Source organism: Mustelus asterias, chromosome 16 (genome assembly GCF_964213995.1).
Source record: "Mustelus asterias chromosome 16, sMusAst1.hap1.1, whole genome shotgun sequence".
In the NCBI taxonomy this organism is placed as follows: Eukaryota; Metazoa; Chordata; class Chondrichthyes; order Carcharhiniformes; family Triakidae; genus Mustelus; species Mustelus asterias.
Window position 1 is genome coordinate 35,689,241 of NC_135816.1, and position 19,702 is coordinate 35,708,942.

General features: G+C 44.0%; 1 protein-coding gene across 3 annotated transcripts in view; it reads right to left on the bottom strand.

Annotated features, from left to right (window-relative positions):
• Window positions 1-2,289: 2,289 nt before the first annotated feature.
• Window positions 2,290-19,702, bottom strand: part of LOC144505094 (rho GTPase-activating protein 26-like) — a 184,253-nt gene continuing 166,840 nt past the window's right edge. For 2 of the 3 annotated variants that reach the window (XM_078230905.1, XM_078230903.1), the window contains 3 exons: window positions 9,812-9,922; window positions 5,483-5,574; window positions 2,290-4,088 (listed from right to left, as the gene is read on the bottom strand). In XM_078230905.1, coding sequence (XP_078087031.1) covers window positions 4,000-4,088; window positions 5,483-5,574; window positions 9,812-9,922 — 292 coding nt within the window. In that variant the 3' untranslated portion in view covers window positions 2,290-3,999. Of the gene's footprint in view, window positions 4,089-5,482; window positions 5,575-9,811; window positions 9,923-19,180; window positions 19,236-19,702 lie in introns of all 3 variants that reach the window. The other variant, XR_013499764.1, reaches the window with a different exon arrangement.

Here is a 19,702-nt window from a genome sequence, read left to right on the forward strand (position 1 = left end):
GATGGAATCTATCCAAGGCTGCTCAGGGAGACGAGAGGTGAAATCGTTGGGCCTCTGACGCAAATCTTTGTCTCGTCACTGGACGCAGGTGAGGTCCCAGAGGATTGGAGGATAGCTAATGTGGTCCCGTTATTTCAGAAGGGTAGGAAGGATAACCCGGGTAATTATAGGCCGGTGAGCTTGACGTCCGTGGTGGGGAAGTTGTTGGAGAAGATTCTTAGAGATAGGATGTATGCTCATTTAGAAAGGAATAAACTCATTAACGATAGTCAGCATGGTTTTGTGAGAGGGAGGTCATGCCTCACTAACCTGGTGGTGTTTTTTGAAGAAGTGACCAGAATGGTTGACGAAGGAAGGGCCGTGGATGTTGTCTATATGGACTTTAGTAAAGCGTTTGACAAAGTCCCTCATGGTAGGCTAGTGAAAAAGGTTGGATCCCATGGGATAAAGGGGGAGGTGGCTAGATGGGTGGAGAACTGGCTTGGTCATAGAAGACAGAGGGTGGTAGTGGAAGGGTCTTTTTCCGGCTGGAGGCCTGTGACTAGTGGTGTTCCGCAGGGCTCTGTATTGGGACCTCTGCTGTTTGTGATTTATATCAATGATCTGGAAGAAGGAGTAACTGGGGTGATCAGTAAGTTTGCGGACGACGCAAAACTGGCAGGACTTGCAGATAGTGAGGAACATTGTCAGAGGCTACAGAAGGATATAGATAGGCTGGAAATTTGGGCAAAGAAATGGCAGATGGAGTTCAATCCTGATAAATGCGAAGTGATGCATTTTGGTGGGAATAATGTAGGGAGGAGCTACACGATAAATGGAAGAACCATAAAGGGTGTAGAGACGCAGAGGGACCTGGGTGTGCAAGTCCACAGATCTTTGAAGGAGACGTCACAGGTGGAGAAGGTGGTGAAGAAGGCATATGGCATGCTTGCCTTTATAGGACGGGGCATAGAGTATAAAAGTTGGGGTCTGATGTTGCAGATGTATAGAACGTTGGTTCGGCCGCATTTGGAATACTGCGTCCAGTTCTGGTCGCCACACTACCAGAAGGACGTGGAGGCTTTGGAGAGAGTACAGAGGAGGTTTACCAGGATGTTGCCTGGTATGGAGGGGCTTGGTTATGAGGAGAGATTGGGGAAACGGGTTGTTCTCCTTGGAAAGACGGAGGTGAGGGGCGACTTAATAGAGGTGTATAAAATTATGAAAGGCATAGATAGGGTGAACGGTGGGAAGCTTTTCCCCGGGTCGGTGGTGACGTTCACGAGGGGTCATAGGTTCAAGGTGAAGGGGGGGAGGTTTAACACAGATATCAGAAGGACATATTTTACACAGAGGGTCGCGGGGGCCTGGAATGTGTTGCCGGGCAAGGTGGTGGAGGCGGACACACTGGGAACGTTTAAGACTTATCTAGACAGCTATATGAACGGAGTGGGAATGGAGGGATACAAAAGAGTGGTCTAGTTTGGACCAGGGAGCGGCGCGGGCTAATTGGTCCTTGTTTCTCGTTTCAAGGCTTCATTCTATGATCATCTTGCTGGTGCCAGTACAGAGCGAGACTGCGGATAGTTGGGAACCTGTCTCGGGGGCAGGGAATTCAGATGGTATTTCGTAAAGCAGAAGTGGAAATGAATAGGGTTGGGAAGCATTTTCTGATCAGGGCCAGTGTGATCTCCTGGACTCGTTTCGATCGCCACAGGGGGTTGGAGAGGAATTTCCCAGATTTCTTTTTCCCCATATTGGCCCTGGGGTTTTCACTCTGGGTTTTCGCCTCTCCCTGGAGATCACATGGTCTGGAATGGGGGGGTGGGGGTGAGTTAATGGGTTGTGATGAACAAAGCATCGTAGCTGTGAGGGACAGCTCGGTGGATAGGATATTAGGATGTAGATAGGCTGGAAAATTGGGCGGGGATCCTGGATTCAGGATTCAATCCTGGACCGGGGAGCGGCGCGGGCCTGGAGGGCCGAAGGGCCTGTTCCTGTGCTGTATTGTTCTTTGTTCTCCCCATGTCTGCGTGGGTTTCCTTTGGGTGCTTTGGTTTCCTCCCACAGTCCGAAAGACGTGCTGGATTGGTGCATTGGCCATGCAAAAATTCTCCTTCAGTGTACCCGAACAGGCGCTGGAGTGTAGCGACTAAGGGATTTTCACAGTAACTTCATTGCAGTATTAACTTCATTGCAGTATTAATATAAGCCTACTTGTGACAATAATAAATAAACTTTAAAAATCTATCTTACTGATCTGATGAGTGAAATCTTCTTTCACTGTATAAATCATACACATCTTTCTTTATACCAAATAATTTTATTGCCACTTGAAGATAAGTACAGTGAATGCAACATGATGCAGCTTCTAAAACAAAACATGTTCTAAGAAAAGAGACCAAGCGATTAAGCTGTACTTTTGATACAGTGAACTACACGGAAGGCACATAAACCACTGTGGCAAGATCGCAAAATAACTCTGGATATCACAACCCACTGGTCTCAGTGGGCATCCTGTGAATTTTAAGTTAGTAGTAAGAGCTTGAAAAATTTTGAAAAGCATAGATATCCCCCAAAACATAATATCCATTCTGAAAACCCATTCTTTAAAAAGCCAAACCTTGCTCTAGATTGAACACACATCTTTTGTTTGGTTCAAAGCGACAGGCAAAATGATATAGACCATGAAAGCTTCCTTTTGTTCTCCCAGATTTTTACTTTCCTCCTTATTTTTATCCTGTTTCTTACTAGCAGCCCAAAGCTCAGTGTCCCCTTAAAAAGTTAAATATGTAAGATGAATAAATTAGCAAAAGGTTTGTCCCAAACAGAATGGATAGCACTTTGTTCAACTGTCAAACTAATACAAGTAAGTTCAGCCTTTTTATTCTGTTCATAGACAACCTTTGGTGCTACTTTCTTATTGTGTCTTGGGAAATTAAAAACACTATATAAATGCAAATCGTGTTTTGTTGCTTTTGAACTTCCAGGCTTCAAAGATGGTTTGAAATTGTTGCATTTATGTGGAACTGGCTAAGTTGTGTGTTTATTTTTAGCAACCAGTAACATCTCCAGCTGGGATGCTGAGGATAGGGATGTCAGATTACTGAAATCATACTTTGCTGCTGCCACAGCATTCTGTTCAACATGGTAAAAACGCTGGTGTGAGGAGGGTTAGAAACATCCTACACTTTCTGGCTGATTGTCATTTTAAAAATGTTGTAAAAACATTTCTATTTAAACTAGTAACATATTCTTTAAAATCCAATTCTTATTTTGCATTATAGAGGGCATTCACTTTTATGTAAACAAATATCTCATGCAAATATCACAAAGTAATATATATTTTGAAAAAATAAAAAGTCATGTTTCCCATATCAGTGATTAAGATTTAAAAATAATTATATGGACAGTGGTGAGCTTTATCCCAGTATAAAAATTTGGCCATACGATGTCACCATTGTTAAGCCCCTCGTACCTCTGCTATGCATTATCATAATTCTACAACCTAAGCATCTGATTGCAACACTTCAGGTGGGAGAAATGCTTTTTATGAGACTAGCTGTATGAAGAGCTTAATTTCTTGTCGATGCTGGAAACAGCTTGAAAAGAAATGGCATGGTACACTTTGCAATGTAAAAGCTTTGTATCATCACACTGCCTACATCACATGGATTACATTTGCAACATCCTTCTAGAATTAATATCTACATTATATACATGCCAAGATATAGTACAGATAAAATAAACCCTAACTTGGGAAACCAAGGAGTATTTGAATTAAAAACAAAATCTTTAAGAAATAATTACAGGCTCTGGTTCGATAAATTAACAACGAATCAACATTACAGGACAATAAAAGCTAGGGTTGAAATTAATCATCTATCTCCAGTTCACAGATCTCTCCTCATTGCATCTCTGCAATAAAAATAAAACATCAAAAACTAAATTCTTGTTGAAGTCTTCGTAAATTGCCATGGATACCATGTAGTGCTCTGCAATAATATCGTGCACCTTTGGCTATAGAAACTCGACATAATTTTCTGGAATGAGTCCAGTTTTCCCATCCAGTGTTCCTTCAAGCCAACCAGGTTCCCGAGATGAATGAACTGAAAAAGACACAACAGTTAATCATGAGAGTACAAGTAATCTTTTAGGTCAGACCCATTTGTGAATACTGTCTATTTTCTGCCAGCCAGCCAATCTTCTATCCATGTTAATATGTTACCCACTAAATGATGACTTTTTATTTTCCACAAAAACCTTTGATGTGGCACCTTTTTCAAATGCCTTCTGGAAATCCAGGTATCGTACGTCTACAGGTTCCCCTTCATCCACAGCACATGTTGCTCCTTCAAAGAACTCTAATAAATTTGTTAAACACTATTTCCCTTTCACAAAACCATGCTGACTCTTCCTGATTACCTTGATTTTTTACAAGTGCCCACCTTTAACCTCCTTAATGGTTGATTATAGCACCTTCCCCACAAGACGTCAAGCTATGGCCTATAGATTTCTGCCTTTGTCCTTTTTTGAATAGAGGAGTCACATTTGCTACTTTACAATGATGGAATCTTTCCAGAATCTAGTGAATTTTGGAACATTAACACCAATGCCTCTACTACCTAATTAGTCACCTCTTTTATAACTCCAGTTGAAGTCCATCAGGACCTGGAGACTTGTCAGCCCGTAGCTCCATCAGTTTGCTCAGTACCGCTTTTCTAGTGATTGTAACTTCACTAAGTTCCTCTCTCCTTTTCACATCCTGATTTACAACTATTACTGGAATGTTCCTTGTAGCTTCTATAGTGAAGACAGAAGCAAAATATTTGCTCATTTCATTTGCCATTTCTTTATTACCTACTATTAACTCCCTATTGTCATGCGCTAGAGGACAAACACTCACTTTACTTATTCTTCCTTTTTAAATATCCTTGAAACTCTTAATATCCATTTTTACATTTCTAGCTAGCATCTTCCCATTCTCTAATTTCTTTTTCCTGATCAACCTTTTAGTCATTCAGTGGAACCTATCAATTTTGAAGGGGTAGTCAGGAAGGGGCAAGTATTGTGATTGCCCAAATGTAAAAGTGGTTTTAAGTATAATTTCATAAAACTTCATAATCTATTGCACAAGGTTGACCAATTATGCCCAGGTTATGTTGATTTAAAATCCAATGTAGTATTCTGCTAAAGTGCACCTGTACTCTTTTAAATCTAAGTAAGTAGTCTCACAACATCAGGTTAAAGTCCAACAAGTTTATTTGGTAGCACGAGCTTTCGGAGCACTGTCCCTTCATCAGGTGAGTGCAGGATTTGTTTCACAAACAGGGCATATATAGACACAAACTCAATTACAAGATAATGGTTGGAATGCAAGTCTTAACAGGTAATCAAGTCTTTTAAATCTAAACTCTAAATGCTGTTCAACAAGTTGATTTCATATAGAAGTTTGTTTAAACAATCTCACCCTTCAATTCAACAGAATTTTCTTCACACTTACCATTCTCAAACATGGTTCCAGCACTGAAGGATAATTCTGAATCATGTTCTGCTTTACATGCATACAAGGCTCGAGCTTTGCGACCTTGGGTACTGTAAAAAAAATCATATGAATTGTGGTCAGGTACTTAAGCAGGTCAGAACAACTCTGTATATTGCTCACTGATACTCAGTTTGAGGTCTGCCTAACTCCTAAACTCATTATACCCTTGGTCAAAACATGGACAAAAGAGATGCACTTAAGAGAGGTGATGGTGACTGCTTCTGACATCAGGAACAAGTCTGGCATCAAAGAGCCCTGGCAAAATTGAAGATGATAGGATCAGAGGGAAACATTCCACTGTTTGGAGTCATTACTAGCACAAAGGAAGACGTTGTGGTTGTTGGAGGCCAATCATCTCAGTCCTAGGAATTTGCTGCAGGAGTTCCTCAGGGAAGAGTCCAATGCCCAACCATCTTCAGCTGCTTCATCAACGACCTTCCTGCATCATTAGGTCAGAAGTGGGATGTTCACTGAAGATTGCCAGAACCATTCGCGATTACTCATATACTGAAGCAGTCCATGTCCATATGCAGCAAGACCTGGACAACATTCAGGGTGAGGCTAATAAGTGGCAAGTAACATTCATGCCACAAGTTCAAGGCAGTGATTATCTCCAACAAGAAAGAATCTCACCATCTGCCCTTGACATTCATGATATATGATGTGGAGATGCCGGCGTTGGACTGGGGTAAACACAGTAAGAAGTCTAACAACACCAGGTTAAAGTCCAACAGGTTTATTTAGTAGCAAACGCCACGAGCTTTCGGAGCGCTGCTCCTTCGTCAGGTGGAGTGGGAGATCTGCTCACAAACAGGCCATACAGAGACACAAACTCAATTTACAGAATAATGATTGGAATGCGAGTCTTTACAGCTAATCAAGTCTTAAAGGTACAGACAATGTGAGTGGAGAGAGCATTAAGCACAGGTTAAAGAGATGTGTATTGTCTCCAGACAGGACAGCTCGTGAGATTTTGCAAGTTCAGGCAAGTTGTGGGGATTACAGATAGTGTGACATGAACCCAAGATCCCGGTTGAGACCGTCCTCATGTGTGCGGAACCTGGCTATTAGTCTCTGCTCAGCGACTCTGCGCTGTCGTGTGTCATGAAGGCCGCCTTGGAGAACGCTTACCCGAAGATCAGAGGCCAAATGCCCGTGACCGCTGAAGTGCTCCCCAACAGGAAGAGAACACTCTTGCCTGGTGATTGTTGAGCGGTGTTCATTCATCCGTTGTCATAGCGTCTGCATGGTTTCCCCAATGTACCATGCCTCTGGACATCCTTTCCTGCAGCGTATCAGGTAGACAATGTTGGCCGAGTTGCAAGAGTATGTACCGTGTACCTGGTGGATGGTGTTCTCACGTGAGATGATGGCATCCGTGTCGATGATCCGGCACGTCTTGCAGAGGTTGCTGTGGCAGGGTTGTGTGGTGTCGCGGTCACTGTTCTCCTGAAGGCTGGGTAGCTTGCTGCGGACAATGGTCTGTTTGAGGTTGTGCGGTTGTTTGAAGGCAAGAAGTGGGGGTGTGGGGATGGCCTTGGCGAAATGTTAATCTTCATCAATGACATGTTGAAGGCTCCGGAGGAGATGCCGTAGCTTCTCCGCTCCGGGGAAGTACTGGACAATGAAGGGTACTTTGTCCACCATGTCCCGTGTTTGCCTTGTGAGCAGGTCGGTGCGGTTTTTCGCTGTGGCGCGTCGGAACTGTCGATCGATGAGTCGAGCCCCATATCCTGTTCTTATAAGGGCATCTTTCAGCGTCTGGAGGTGTCTGTTGTGATCCTCCTCATCTGAGCAGATCCTGTGTATACGGAGGGCTTGTCCGCAGGGGATGGCTTCTTTAACGTGTTTAGGGTGGAAGCTGGAGAAGTGGAGCATCGTGAGGTTATCCGTGGGCTTGCGATACAGTGAGGTGCTGAGGTGACCGTCCTTAATGGAAATGTGCGTGTCCAAGAACGCAACCGATTCCAGAGAGTAGTCCATGGTGAGTCTGATGGTGGGATGGAACTTGTTGATGCCATCATATAGTTGTTTCAGTGATTGTTCACCATGAGTCCAAAGGAAGAAAATGTCATCGATGTATCTAGTGTATAGCATCAGTTGAAGGTCCTGTGCGGTGAAGAAGTCTTGTTTGAACCTGTGCATGAAGATGTTGGCATATTGAGGTGCGAATTTGGTCCCCATGGCTGTTCCGTGTGTCTGGATGAAGAACTGGTTGTTGAAGGTGAAGACATTGTGGTCCAGGATGAAGCGGATGAGTTGTAAAATTGCATCTGGAAACTGGCAGTTGTCGGCGTTGAGTACTGAGGCAGTTGCAGCAATGCCATCATCGTGGGGGATGCTGGTGTAGAGTGTCGATACATCCATTGTGACGAGGAGTGCTCCTGGTTCAACTGCTCCATGTGTGCTGAGTTTCTGTAGGAAGTCTGTAGTGTCGCGACAAAAGCTGGGGGTTCTTTGTACAATGGGTTTCAAGATGCCCTCGACATAGCTGGAGAGGTTCTCGCACAGGGTCCCATTGCCCGATACGATGGGACGGCCGGGTGTGTTTGCCTTGTGTATTTTCGGGAGGCAGTAGAGATCTCCAACGCAGGGAGTACGTGGGATGAGAGCACGGAGGGTGTTCTGAAGGTCCAGATCAAAGGTCTTGATCAGAATGTTGAGTTGACGGATGTGTTCTTTGGTCGGATCTGCGGGTAACTGTCTGTAGTGTTCCTCGTTGTTCAGTTGTTGGTATACTTCTTTGCAGTAATCTGTTCTGTTCAGTATGACGTTGGCCCCTCCTTTGTCTGCTGGTTTGATGACAATGTTGCGGTTAGTCTTGAGAGCGCGGATGGCGTTGCGTTGTTCTTGGGTGATGTTCGGGGCTGTCTTGTGAGTGCGGCTGATGAATTTGGTGTCGACACACCTCCTGATGGCTTGGACATACATGTTAAGTCGAGGGCAGCGGCCTTCCGGAGGAGTCCAATTCGACTCTTTCCTCTTCGGATGCACTGCGGATCTCTCTGTCGGCTGTTCCGGTTCATTGGCTGTCTCATTGTGTTCGCTGATGGCCTCTTGGGGGTTTGTGGAAGAACTCCCGCAGCCTCATTCGCCTGATTAATTCTTCTGTGTACACATGTTACACATGATGAATTCCTCTCACTAGCTGTCCTGTCTGGAGACAATATACATCTCTTTAACCTGTGCTTAATGCTCTCTCCACTCACATTGTCTGTACCTTTAAGACTTGATTAGCTGTAAAGACTCGCATTCCAATCATTATTCTGTAAATTGAGTTTGTGTCTCTGTATGGCCTGTTTGTGAGCAGATCTCCCACTCCACCTGACGAAGGAGCAGCGCTCCGAAAGCTAGTGGCGTTTGCTACCAAATAAACCTGTTGGACTTTAACCTGGTGTTGTTGGACTATTCATGATATATACCAAATGTGTTTGGCATGATAGATGTAAGGGGTGTAACCATGCTTTGAAGAAATGTATTTTAATTATGTTTCTCTGCAGGATATTTCGAGCAGTCCTGGGCATTTTGTCAAAGCTGTTTTGTCTGCAGCCAGTATCCTCTATTGTTACTGAATTGACATCATGTTTGTTTTAATCGGAACTAATGCAGTGTTCTGTTATTTTAATTGTCCCCTGCGACTGCAGAGTAGAGCTTAATTTAGATAATTGACAGGTCAAGCCATATGGCTAGGGACATTTCATAGAGAATTCCAGCTTAGTTTTCAGATGTTGTTTTGGAAACTGCAGAGAGAGACTTATCTTTCCTGCCCCTGAAGTCTGAAGACTGGAGCTGCTAGGTTTACTTCTCTGGTTTGCTGTCTTGAGGATGTATTCTTCTCTGAAAACGGCTGTTTGGATTTCTGTCTATAGGTGTTAAAAGCTGGAAATCAAGTATCATGTGAGCATACTTGTTTTAATGCTAACTAATGCTGAAGAAGGGTGTATGCTTATGGGATATTGCATTTAAATGGGAACAACAGAGATAGCTAGCTGTTAAGAGTTATACTGCGTCATGTTTAAGTCTTGTAATTGGTAAAAGTTATGCTAATTTTTTTGTTATATTCTAACTGCGTTCTTAAATAAATTTTGTTTGATAAAAGTTTCCTAGTGGGTTGCTTGAATCATATCTGGAGTGAAACACCTGTCCATGTGCATCCAAGCCAAGTATGAAAACTTGAGCCCTGATATATACACATGTTAACAAAACTGTAAAACCTTTTTTGGAGGAGGATTGGATTTCTCCTCATACACAGAAGAAATTAACAATTTAAAAGAAAAAGTACCACACCTGAGAGGGGAGGAGTCGCTGGAGGTTGAGGAAACAGGTACTGGACTTGAAGGTGCTGAAACCATGGGCCACGAGGGTGATATTGGTGAGCTGGGACTGGGAGGGAGAGGGCTAGAAATTCAATAAGCAGTGTTAAAAACTGAATAAAAATTAAAATGAAAATGACAACAAATAGAGGATATAATTGTAGGATTAGCTCGAAAGTTTAGGGTTGGCATGCGGGTTTATTTGTGAACTTTAAAACATTTTGGCAACAGTTTTCAACATGGTTGGAAACAAGACTTTTTTCACCAGTGCACTGAATTCCAAATAAACAGGAACACATCACACACACAATTAAAATTGTATTCATTCACATTTTAGTAGAAAATATTTCAAGAAAATATTGCAAAGACCTACTGCTTTAAATTTCAATATCCATTTTACTCTTACCACTTAGCACAAAGTGGAAGAATTGGGAAAATCTGATTTGGGATCTTCCTTATATAGCTGCACAATTTCTTGTCCACCAGTTTGTGATCAGCACCATTGACAACAATGCAATATCAATGTTGAATATCTCTTTGCCAACTGCTGACTCAAATACTGATTATTCCCAAGGGTGCAATAAGGCAATCCAAAGTTAGATTTCTCCCATCAGACAAAAAAAATACTAACTTCATTTGGGGAAAGGGAGATTGCAACAATGAAGGAGCAGAATGAGAAAAAGACAATTTCCACTGGCAGCACTAACTTTAGTAACTGTGCATAACCAGTAACTTCTCTGAATCCATACTGGTTTCTCTTCAGCCTTGTGTCCTGGCAATCTATTCAGGAAAAATGCTAGCCAAATGACTTCCCTAGCATCCTAAACAGGCCACAACAGCCAAAACATGACATGATCACTGGCAAAATTGAGGATCATATAGGATTAACAAGAGAATGAAAATGAAGCTGAAGAAAATATAACAAGCATTAAAAATAGAAGGGAACATAGGAGAAATACAGGAACAGGAGTAAGGCATTCGGTTCCTGATCTGCCATTCAGTGGTATCATGGCTGATCTGTGACCTAACTCCATATCAATATACAGGGCCTTTGCTCCATATCTCTACAGATCTTTGGATATTCAAATTCCATGAGTTCCAAACTTCCACTACCCTTTACATGTAGAAATATTTCCTTATTTCACTCTTGAAAGGTCTAGCTCTAATTTTTAGATTTTGTCCCCAATTCTAGACTTCCCAACATGCAGAAATAATTTATCTTTAGCTACCCTATCAGTTCCTCTTAATAACTTGAAAACTTTGATCAAATCACCCCTCAATCTTCTAAATTTCACGGAACATAATCTTAATCTCTCGCCATAATTAAACCCTTGGATCCTGATATCATTCTGGTAAACCTATGCTGCACTCCCTCCAAGGCCAATATATTTTTCCTAAGGTGTGGTGCCCCGAACTGCTCACTGAACTCCCAGTAAGTGTAACCAAAAAAGAAAACCCTAATTCGAACTGCCATTGAAGTAAAGACAAATGGGGATGAACCGAGGAATTCAAAGAGCTTTTCCATGCCATCCACACACTAAGAATGGAAAGTGTCTTTGTTCTGCAAACTGACAGTAATAATTCCATTACACAAAAAGGAGGTGAGGACAGAGTGAAGGAATTCCAGTGACGTTAGTCTGTCTAACGGGCCAGAGCTGACATTTGTTAAAGTGCTCCTCAGTAGGACGTACGATTACAAAGATGAGATGAGGATGTGGTGACCTGCCCAGATGTTTAAAATGGGGGCAAATAATCAAAAGATACATGGCAAACACCAACGCTCTGTGCTTTTGAACTATGTGTATGACTTGGGACAGAGGTACTGCTGTTGGGAAAGAGAAACCTGAAAAATCAGATTAACTTGACCAATTACCAGACTACAAAGACAATTTATATTAGGGAACAAATCATTATTGATAATTGAATGAAAAATGTCAGAATGGTTCAAAGTGAAGAAGGATTTGTGTCAGGGTTCTTATCATTCATTTTCTTTAATATAGTCAGGTGACAAATAATGAGTGATGCATTAGGGAAAAAGGTCATGAATTACTGACCAAAAGCCTTAAAGGAAAATGAGGCAGTTCTTGGCCTGAAATATTATCTCTGTTTCTCTCTTCACAGATGCTGCCAATCCGGCTGAGTAATTCCAGCATTTTCTGTTTTTATTATAAGGGAAGGTTAGGACATAGTAAGCCGCCTTAAAATTGTGAAGGATGTTTATATTCTCATTGGTTGCCATTCTCATAACAAACGAGGAGCTGATCAATGAAGAAAAGTAGCTCAATGGCAGCTTTCCAAAGATGGAAATCATAGATTGCATAAAGAAGAGCACAGATGAATGGACAAAGAATCAAGTGAAAAGTGTTAAGGTATTCTGAGATTGGATCTACAGGCATTTAGAGACGCAAGGACTGATTAGGGACAGTCAGTATGGGTTTGTGAGTGGAAAATCACATCTCATGAATTTGATTGAGTTTTTTTGAAGGGTTAACCAAGAAGGTAAATGGGGGCAGTGCAGTCAACGTTGTCTAATGGACTTTAGCAAGGTCTTTGACAAAGTACCGCATGGTAGGTTGTTGCATAAGGTTAAATCTCATGGGATCCAGGGTGAGGTAGCCAATTGGATACAAAATTGGCTTGATGACAGAAGACAGAGGGTGGTTGTAGAGGTTTGTTGGAGGCCTGTGACCAGTGGTGTGCCTCAGCGATCGGTGCTGGGTCCACTGTTATTTGTCATTTATATTAATGATTTGGATGAAAATTTAGGAGGCATGGTTAGTAAGTTTGCAGATGACATCAAAATTGGTGGCATAGTGGACAGGGAAGTAGGTTATCTAGGATTACAACGGGATCTTGATCAATTGGGCCAGTGGGCTGATGAATGGCAGATGGAGTTTAATTTAGATAAATGTAAGGTGATTCATTTTGGTAGATCGAACAAGGGCAAGACTTACTCAGTTAATGGTAGAGCGTTGGGGAGATTTATGGAACAGAGAGGTCTAGGGGTACAGATTCATAGCTCCTTGAAAGTGGAGTTACAGGTGGACAGAGTGGTGAAGAAGGCATTCGCATGCTTGGTTTCATTGGTCACAACATTGAATACAGGAGTTGGGACATTTTGTTGAAGTTGTACAAGACATTGGTAAGGCCACACTTGGAATACTGTGTACAGTTCTGGTCACCCTATTACAAAAAGGATATTTTTTAAATAGAGAAAGTGCAGAAAAGATTTACTAGGAGGCTACCGGGTCTTGATAGACAGGGACATTTTTCCCTGGTGCATAGGAGGCTTAAAAACCTGGTGGTGTTTTTTGAAGAAGTGACCAAAATGGTTGACGAAGGAAGGGCAGTGGATGTTGTCTATATGGACTTTAGTAAAGCGTTTGACAAAGTCCCATGGGATAAAGGGGGAGGTGGCTAGATGGGTGGAGAACTGGCTTGGTCATAGAAGACAGAGGGTGGTAGTGGAAGGGTCTTTTTCCGGCTGGAGGCCTGTGACTAGTGGTGTACCGCAGGGCTCTGTATTGGGACCTCTGCTGTTTGTGATTTATATAAATGATCTGGAAGAAGGAGTAACTGGGGTGATCAGTAAGTTTGCGGACGACACAAAACTGGCAGGACTTGCAGATAGTGAGGAACATTGTCAGAGGCTACAGAAGGATATAGATAGGCTGGAAATTTGGGCAAGGAAATGGCAGATGGAGTTCAATCCTGATAAATGCGAAGTGATGCATTTTGGTGGGAATAATGTAGGGAGGAGCTACACGATAAATGGAAGAACCATAAAGGGTGTAGAGACGCAGAGGGACCTGGGTGTGCAAGTCCACAGATCTTTGAAGGTGACGTCACAGGTGGAGAAGGTGGTGAAGAAGGCATATGGCATGCTTGCCTTTATAGGACGGGGCATAGAGTATAAGAGTTGGGGTCTGATGTTGCAGATGTATAGAACGTTGGTTCGGCCGCATTTGGAATACTGCGTCCAGTTCTGGTCGCCACACTACCAGAAAGACGTGGGGGCTTTGGAGAGAGTACAGAGGAGGTTTACCAGGATGTTGCCTGGTATGGAGGGGCTTGGTTATGAGGAGAGATTGGGGAAACTGGGGTTGTTCTCCTTGGAAAGACGGAGGATGAGGGGAGACTTAATAGAGGTGTATAAAATTATGAAAGGCATAGATAGGGTGAACGGTGGGAAGCTTTTCCCCGGGTCGGTGGTGACGTTCACGAGGGGTCATAGGTTCAAGGTGAAGGGGGGGAGGTTTAACACAGATATCAGAAGGACATATTTCACACAGAGGGTCGTGGGGGCCTGGAATGTGTTGCCGGGCAAGGTGGTGGAGGCGGACACACTGGGAACGTTTAAGACTTATCTAGACAGCTATATGAACGGAGTGGGAATGGAGGGATACAAAAGAGTGGTCTAGTCTGGACCAGGGAGCGGCGCGGGCTAATTGTTCCTTGTTTCTCGTTTCAAGGCTTCATTCTATGATCATCTTGCTGGTGCCAGTACAGAGCGAGACTGCGGATAGTTGGGAACCTGTCTCGGGGGCAGGGAATTCATATGGTGTTCGTGGAAGTGGAAATGACTAGGGTTGGGAAGCATTTCCCGATCAGGGCCATTGTGATCTCCTGGACTCGTTTCGATCGCCTCAGGGGGTTGGAGAGAAATTTCCCAGATTTTTTTCCCCATATTGGCCCTGGGGTTTTTCACTCTGGGTTTTCGCCTCTCCCTGGAGATCACATGGTCTGGAATGGGGGGGTGGGGGTGAGTTAATAGGTTGTAATGAACAAAGCATCGTAGCTGTGAGGGACAGCTCGGTGGATAGGATTTTGGTATGTAGATAGGCTGGAAAATTGGGCGGGGATCCTGGATTCAGGATTCAATCCTGGACCGGGGAGCGGCGCGGGCTTGGAGGGCCGAAGGGCCTGTTCCTGTGCCGTATTGTTCTTTGTTCTTTGTTTGTTCTTAAGGGTGATCTTATAGAGGTCTATAAAATAATGAGGGGCATAGATAAGATAGATATTTAACATATTTTCCCAAAGGTCGGGGAATCTAAAACTAGAAGGCATAGGTTTAAGGTGAGAGGGGAGAGATACAAAAGGGTCCAGAGAGGCAATGTTTTCACGCAGAGGGTGGTGAGTGTCTGGAATGAACTGCCAAAGGTAGTAGTAAGAGGCAGGTACAAGTTTGTCTTTTAAAAAGCATTTAGACAGTTACATGGGTAAGATTAGTATAGAATCATAGAATCATAGAAACCCTACAGTGCAGAAGGAGGCCATTCGGCCCATCGAGTCTGCACCGACCACAATCCCACCCAGGCCCCACCCCCACATATTTTACCCGCTAATCCCTCTAACCTACGCATCCCAGGACTCTAAGGGGCAATTTTTTTAACCTAGCCAATCTTCCAGCCAAGTATAGAAGGACATGGGCCAAACGAGGGCAATTGAGACTAGCTTAATGGTAAAAACTGGGTGGCATGAACAAGTTGGGCCAAAACTTGCTGTTGTAAACCTCACTGATTCTATGTGGATGGCCTAATGTACCTTGGAAGTTGTATGGGCTGAGATAACAAGATAAAGAGAAACATTGCTTTTGATGGACAATGAAACCAAGGTGACGGATGAAAGACATTGTAAAAAAAAAAAGAGAACGTATGAGACTGGGGGCGAAATCTTACCAAAAAATGGTAGTGTTGGTTCCACCCAAGCACCACCCTTGCCACAACTAATCACCATCTTAAATGTCCACACGCCCACCTATGCTGTTCCTATCTGTGTCATTGCAAGACAAACTAGAGAACAACAACCGCGAGTGGGCGCAACCAGCTGGAGTCGTGCCCAAACTGCGAACCATCACATGCTTTGAGGAGCGGGCCCTTGAGCTGGCTGGGGAGGAGGAAGAGCATGCCTCCGCTGCTGGGGAAATGGGGGCAGCAAAGAAACATGTGATTCCTCAACACAAATGCTGTCATTTTTCAAGTCTCAAGTGAGCAATCAATGTTCCCTTGTATCTCCTGTATTCATAGAATCCCTACAGTGCCGAAGGAGGCCATTCAGCCCATTGAGCCTGCACCAACAACAATCCCACCCAGGCCCTATCCCCGTAACCCCATGTATTTACCCTGCTCATCCCCCTGACACTAAGGAACAATTTAACATGGCCAATCAACCTAACCTGCACATATTTGGACTATGGGAGGAAACCGGAGCACCCGGAGGGAACCCACGCAGACACGGGGAGAATGTGCAATCTCCACACAGACAGTGACCCGAGCCAAAATTGAACCCGGGTCACTGGTACTGTAAGGCAGCAGTGCTAACCACTGTGCCACCATGCTCATACCATGTACCATCTCTTCCAGGCCAACCAGCAGAACAGGCCAGACAATCCTCATGGCCCCTGGAACCACCGGGCTCCAGCAGTGCAGAGGGGGATTTCTCCAAGCCCACCGTGGAAGATGCGACACAGCTGTCACCCACACTGGCACAGCACAGATATTCACACCTCAGTTGGTACAATAAATAGACAGGCTTCTGGGTCACTCACTGGTGAGCATCTCACAGTTGATGATCCCAGCAGTCGGAGGCAGAGATGTCCCAGGGAACTGGCAGTCGGAGGGATGCCAGAGCCCAGGACTCTGCTGAGCCCCTTGCCAATGATATGCCCTGAGCCTGGTCATCCCACAGTTGCTGGAGCTGCAAAGGCAGAGTCGAGAGTATCAGGAAGGGATGGCAGCCTCCCTCCTTGGACTGCAAGGCCAATTGGAGGAGTCCCATTGCCCTCTATCCGAAGAGATGATCCGAAGAGATCCGAAGAGACTGCGAGGTTGGTGTCCGCAATGGAGACCCTGTTGCAGGATGTGCTCTCCATGGCAGGAGATGTCTGTACCATGGGGGTGCAGGGCTTTGACTGCATGGTGCAGGCACTGGTGGGAATCTAGAATTGTCTGCATCAGAGGATGGTAGGGCTTCTGGATCTCACTCCAGCTGCCCTCACCAGCCCCCCCCATCCCATGGAGCAGCACAGGATCCCCAGGAACCCGAAGGCAAGAGAATCAGCAGGAGTACATCCGGGGGCCCTCCAACCAGGGGACCCTGGGCTTATCCGGCCCATGTGATACCCTCCCTCTCTGTGAGCAACATGCCACCAGCCCCTGACACTGAGGAGGGCAGCAATCCAACATCCATGCTTCCCAAAAGCAGGCCTGGACCCTCAAGGTCCTGGCAGCCAAGGCATGCCTGCCAGTCATCTCCAGTGAAAGGGCGTGGAAGTCAACAGGTCGCCTCAACTTCAGCTGTGGATCCTGGGTTTACACCTAGATGTAGTGAGAGGGTGAGGAAGATTAAGAAACCATTGGCACTTAGTGGGCACGGGTGAATATAGGCACTAGTGTAGATAGGTCACCATTTTATCTGAACGTTTGTCAATAAATTTCACTTTGTTCACCCAGAGCCTCCATCCTGTCTGTTCATGCCACCAAGTTTGGGGGAACCACCGTGCTCACCCATTGCCTTATCCCTATGGAGTGCGAGAATGGCAGTGCTATGTCTCACCCACCCTTTTGTCAACTCCCCACTAAGGAAGGAAAGTCCCTCAGCTGCGCTGAACCCAGGAAGAAGGACACGGGAAGCGCTGCCTGCATACCAGCCTTCGCATCCCCTTTAGAGCAGGCGGCTCCTCAACATGAAAGGTGGAGAAGACCTACAAGTGACCCCTCCCAACCCCTCCCCAAAATCGTGATTCTGAGAGCCCAGCCACATTGAACCTATCCATGTCCTCAAAGTCCTCTCTGGTGCCCCCTGATCAGTGCACTCCGTGGAAGAAGCTAGCTGACTAATCGTCCACCTCCGATTCCTCCGTTAGAGGCAAAGGTGCCAGGTTCATGCTTCTATAGACCAGTTGTAAATGGTGCCAGAGAGCTGAAAATTCTGTGTGGCCTCAATATCTGGAGAGTGTACTCGCTAATGATATGCTAATGTATTACAATAAGCTTTGTGGTCCCACGGCGTGTTTCGAGGCGCTGGGAAGATCGGAACTTGGAAATTCACTGGCACAAATTACACCCTCTGGATTTTGAGCCCGCACCGCCATTCCCTCAGATGGAGAATGCAAGCTCAAAAATATCCCCTGGATGTCTTTGAAATGAGCATGCGCAGAGAGGAATCCATGTAAAATAAGTCAAGGGCTGTAGGTAAGCACTGAGAAAGAAAGATATGGCTAGGAAATCAGTTCCAAGTCTTGAAAATGCAAGAAAAAGCAATGAAAGTGAATAGCCTAAAGAAACAAATGGAAATCATGTTTAAGAGAGCAGAGCTTCTCCAACACAGATTTTTCTGAAAGTGAAATGGCAATTAATTAGGCAACATAAATGAAAAAGCACAATGCTGTCGCTGGAAGAATTTTGTAACACAAATGGAAAATGTTGGAAACATAGCAAGCTGAGCAGGTCTGCAGAGAGAACACAAGGCAATGTTTTGTTTAAATACTGTGGCAACTAGAGTTCACACACAATGGCTTCGGCTGTCAGCAGACCAGCAACACTGAGTTAAGACAACTTTCTACTAAGCATAGAATGCAGTTAGCAAGTAGACCTAAGGCAAGGATATCTTCTTAGATAAAGGACTGTGATGGAATGTGTAAAAATCACTCAGTTATGTATGCAATAGATGGAGTATATTAAATGGTACACTTGTGTTTATGATAATAAAATGATGGAAAGAGCTTAAGAGATCAATATAACTAAGATAATAAAATTATTGGAAGAAAGTGAGATGGACTAAGAGCATTCTGTTGTTATTCTGATATCACTTGTATACATCATTGATGTACTCTCGATTTATTTGTGTTATGCATGGAGATCAAAGGGATAATTATGAAGCATGTGATATGCTGAACTTATACTGGAATTGTGAAGTATAATGTGGTTGAGCACATACACACTGGAATCGAGATGTACAATGTCCCAATAAAGAGCTAACCCTGTATGTATGGACACTCTTGTTTAGAGTAATAAAGCAAATTAAAGCAATCAAGCAGTCCTATCCAACAGAGACCAATTCTGAGGAACTATACACTAAATGTCACCTTTTGTTCTCTCCACAAATGCTGCTTGGCTTTTTGAGTATTGATAACACTTCTAGTTTTTGTTTCAAATTTCCATCATCTACAATATTTTTGCTTTATGCACAAGGAAAATGTTGGTGTCAGCTGAGGGGAACAAAGTGAGTAACTGACGAAACAGCTTTCAGGCAAAAACAGAGCTGATGACAGTAAAAAGAAAGCAATAAGCACGTAACAAGGAATGTGTGCCAAATAGAAAAAGGCAAAGCTTAGACAGTTTACTTGCACATAGGAAGAACAAACTGGAAGGCAGAAAACAAGCAAATATTTTTGGAAACTGGCAGGAGGAAGAACACAAAAGTAGCATTGGATGGATTTGACGGTTAATCCAATGATGACATAAACTGGGGAGGGGGTAATTAAAGTAATAACTTTCTCCAACTTCCAATTATCAATTAACTGAAAGACAAAACTGTCAACTAACTTTTTTTAAATTCATTTGTGGGACATGAGTTTCGTTGGCTGGCCAGCATTTATTGCCCATCCCTAGTTGGCCTTGAACTGAGTGGCTTGCTAGGCCATTTCAGAGGGCAGTTGAGAGTCAACCACACTGCTGTGGCTCTGGAGTCACCTAGGCCAAATCTAAGTAAGGATGGAAGATTTCCTTCTCTAAAGGACATTAGTGAACCAGATGGGTTTTTCCGGCAATCGACAATGGTTTCATGGTCATCAGTAGATTAATTCCAGATTTTTTTTTTACTGAATTCAAATTCCACCATCTGCCATGGTGGGATTCGAAACCAA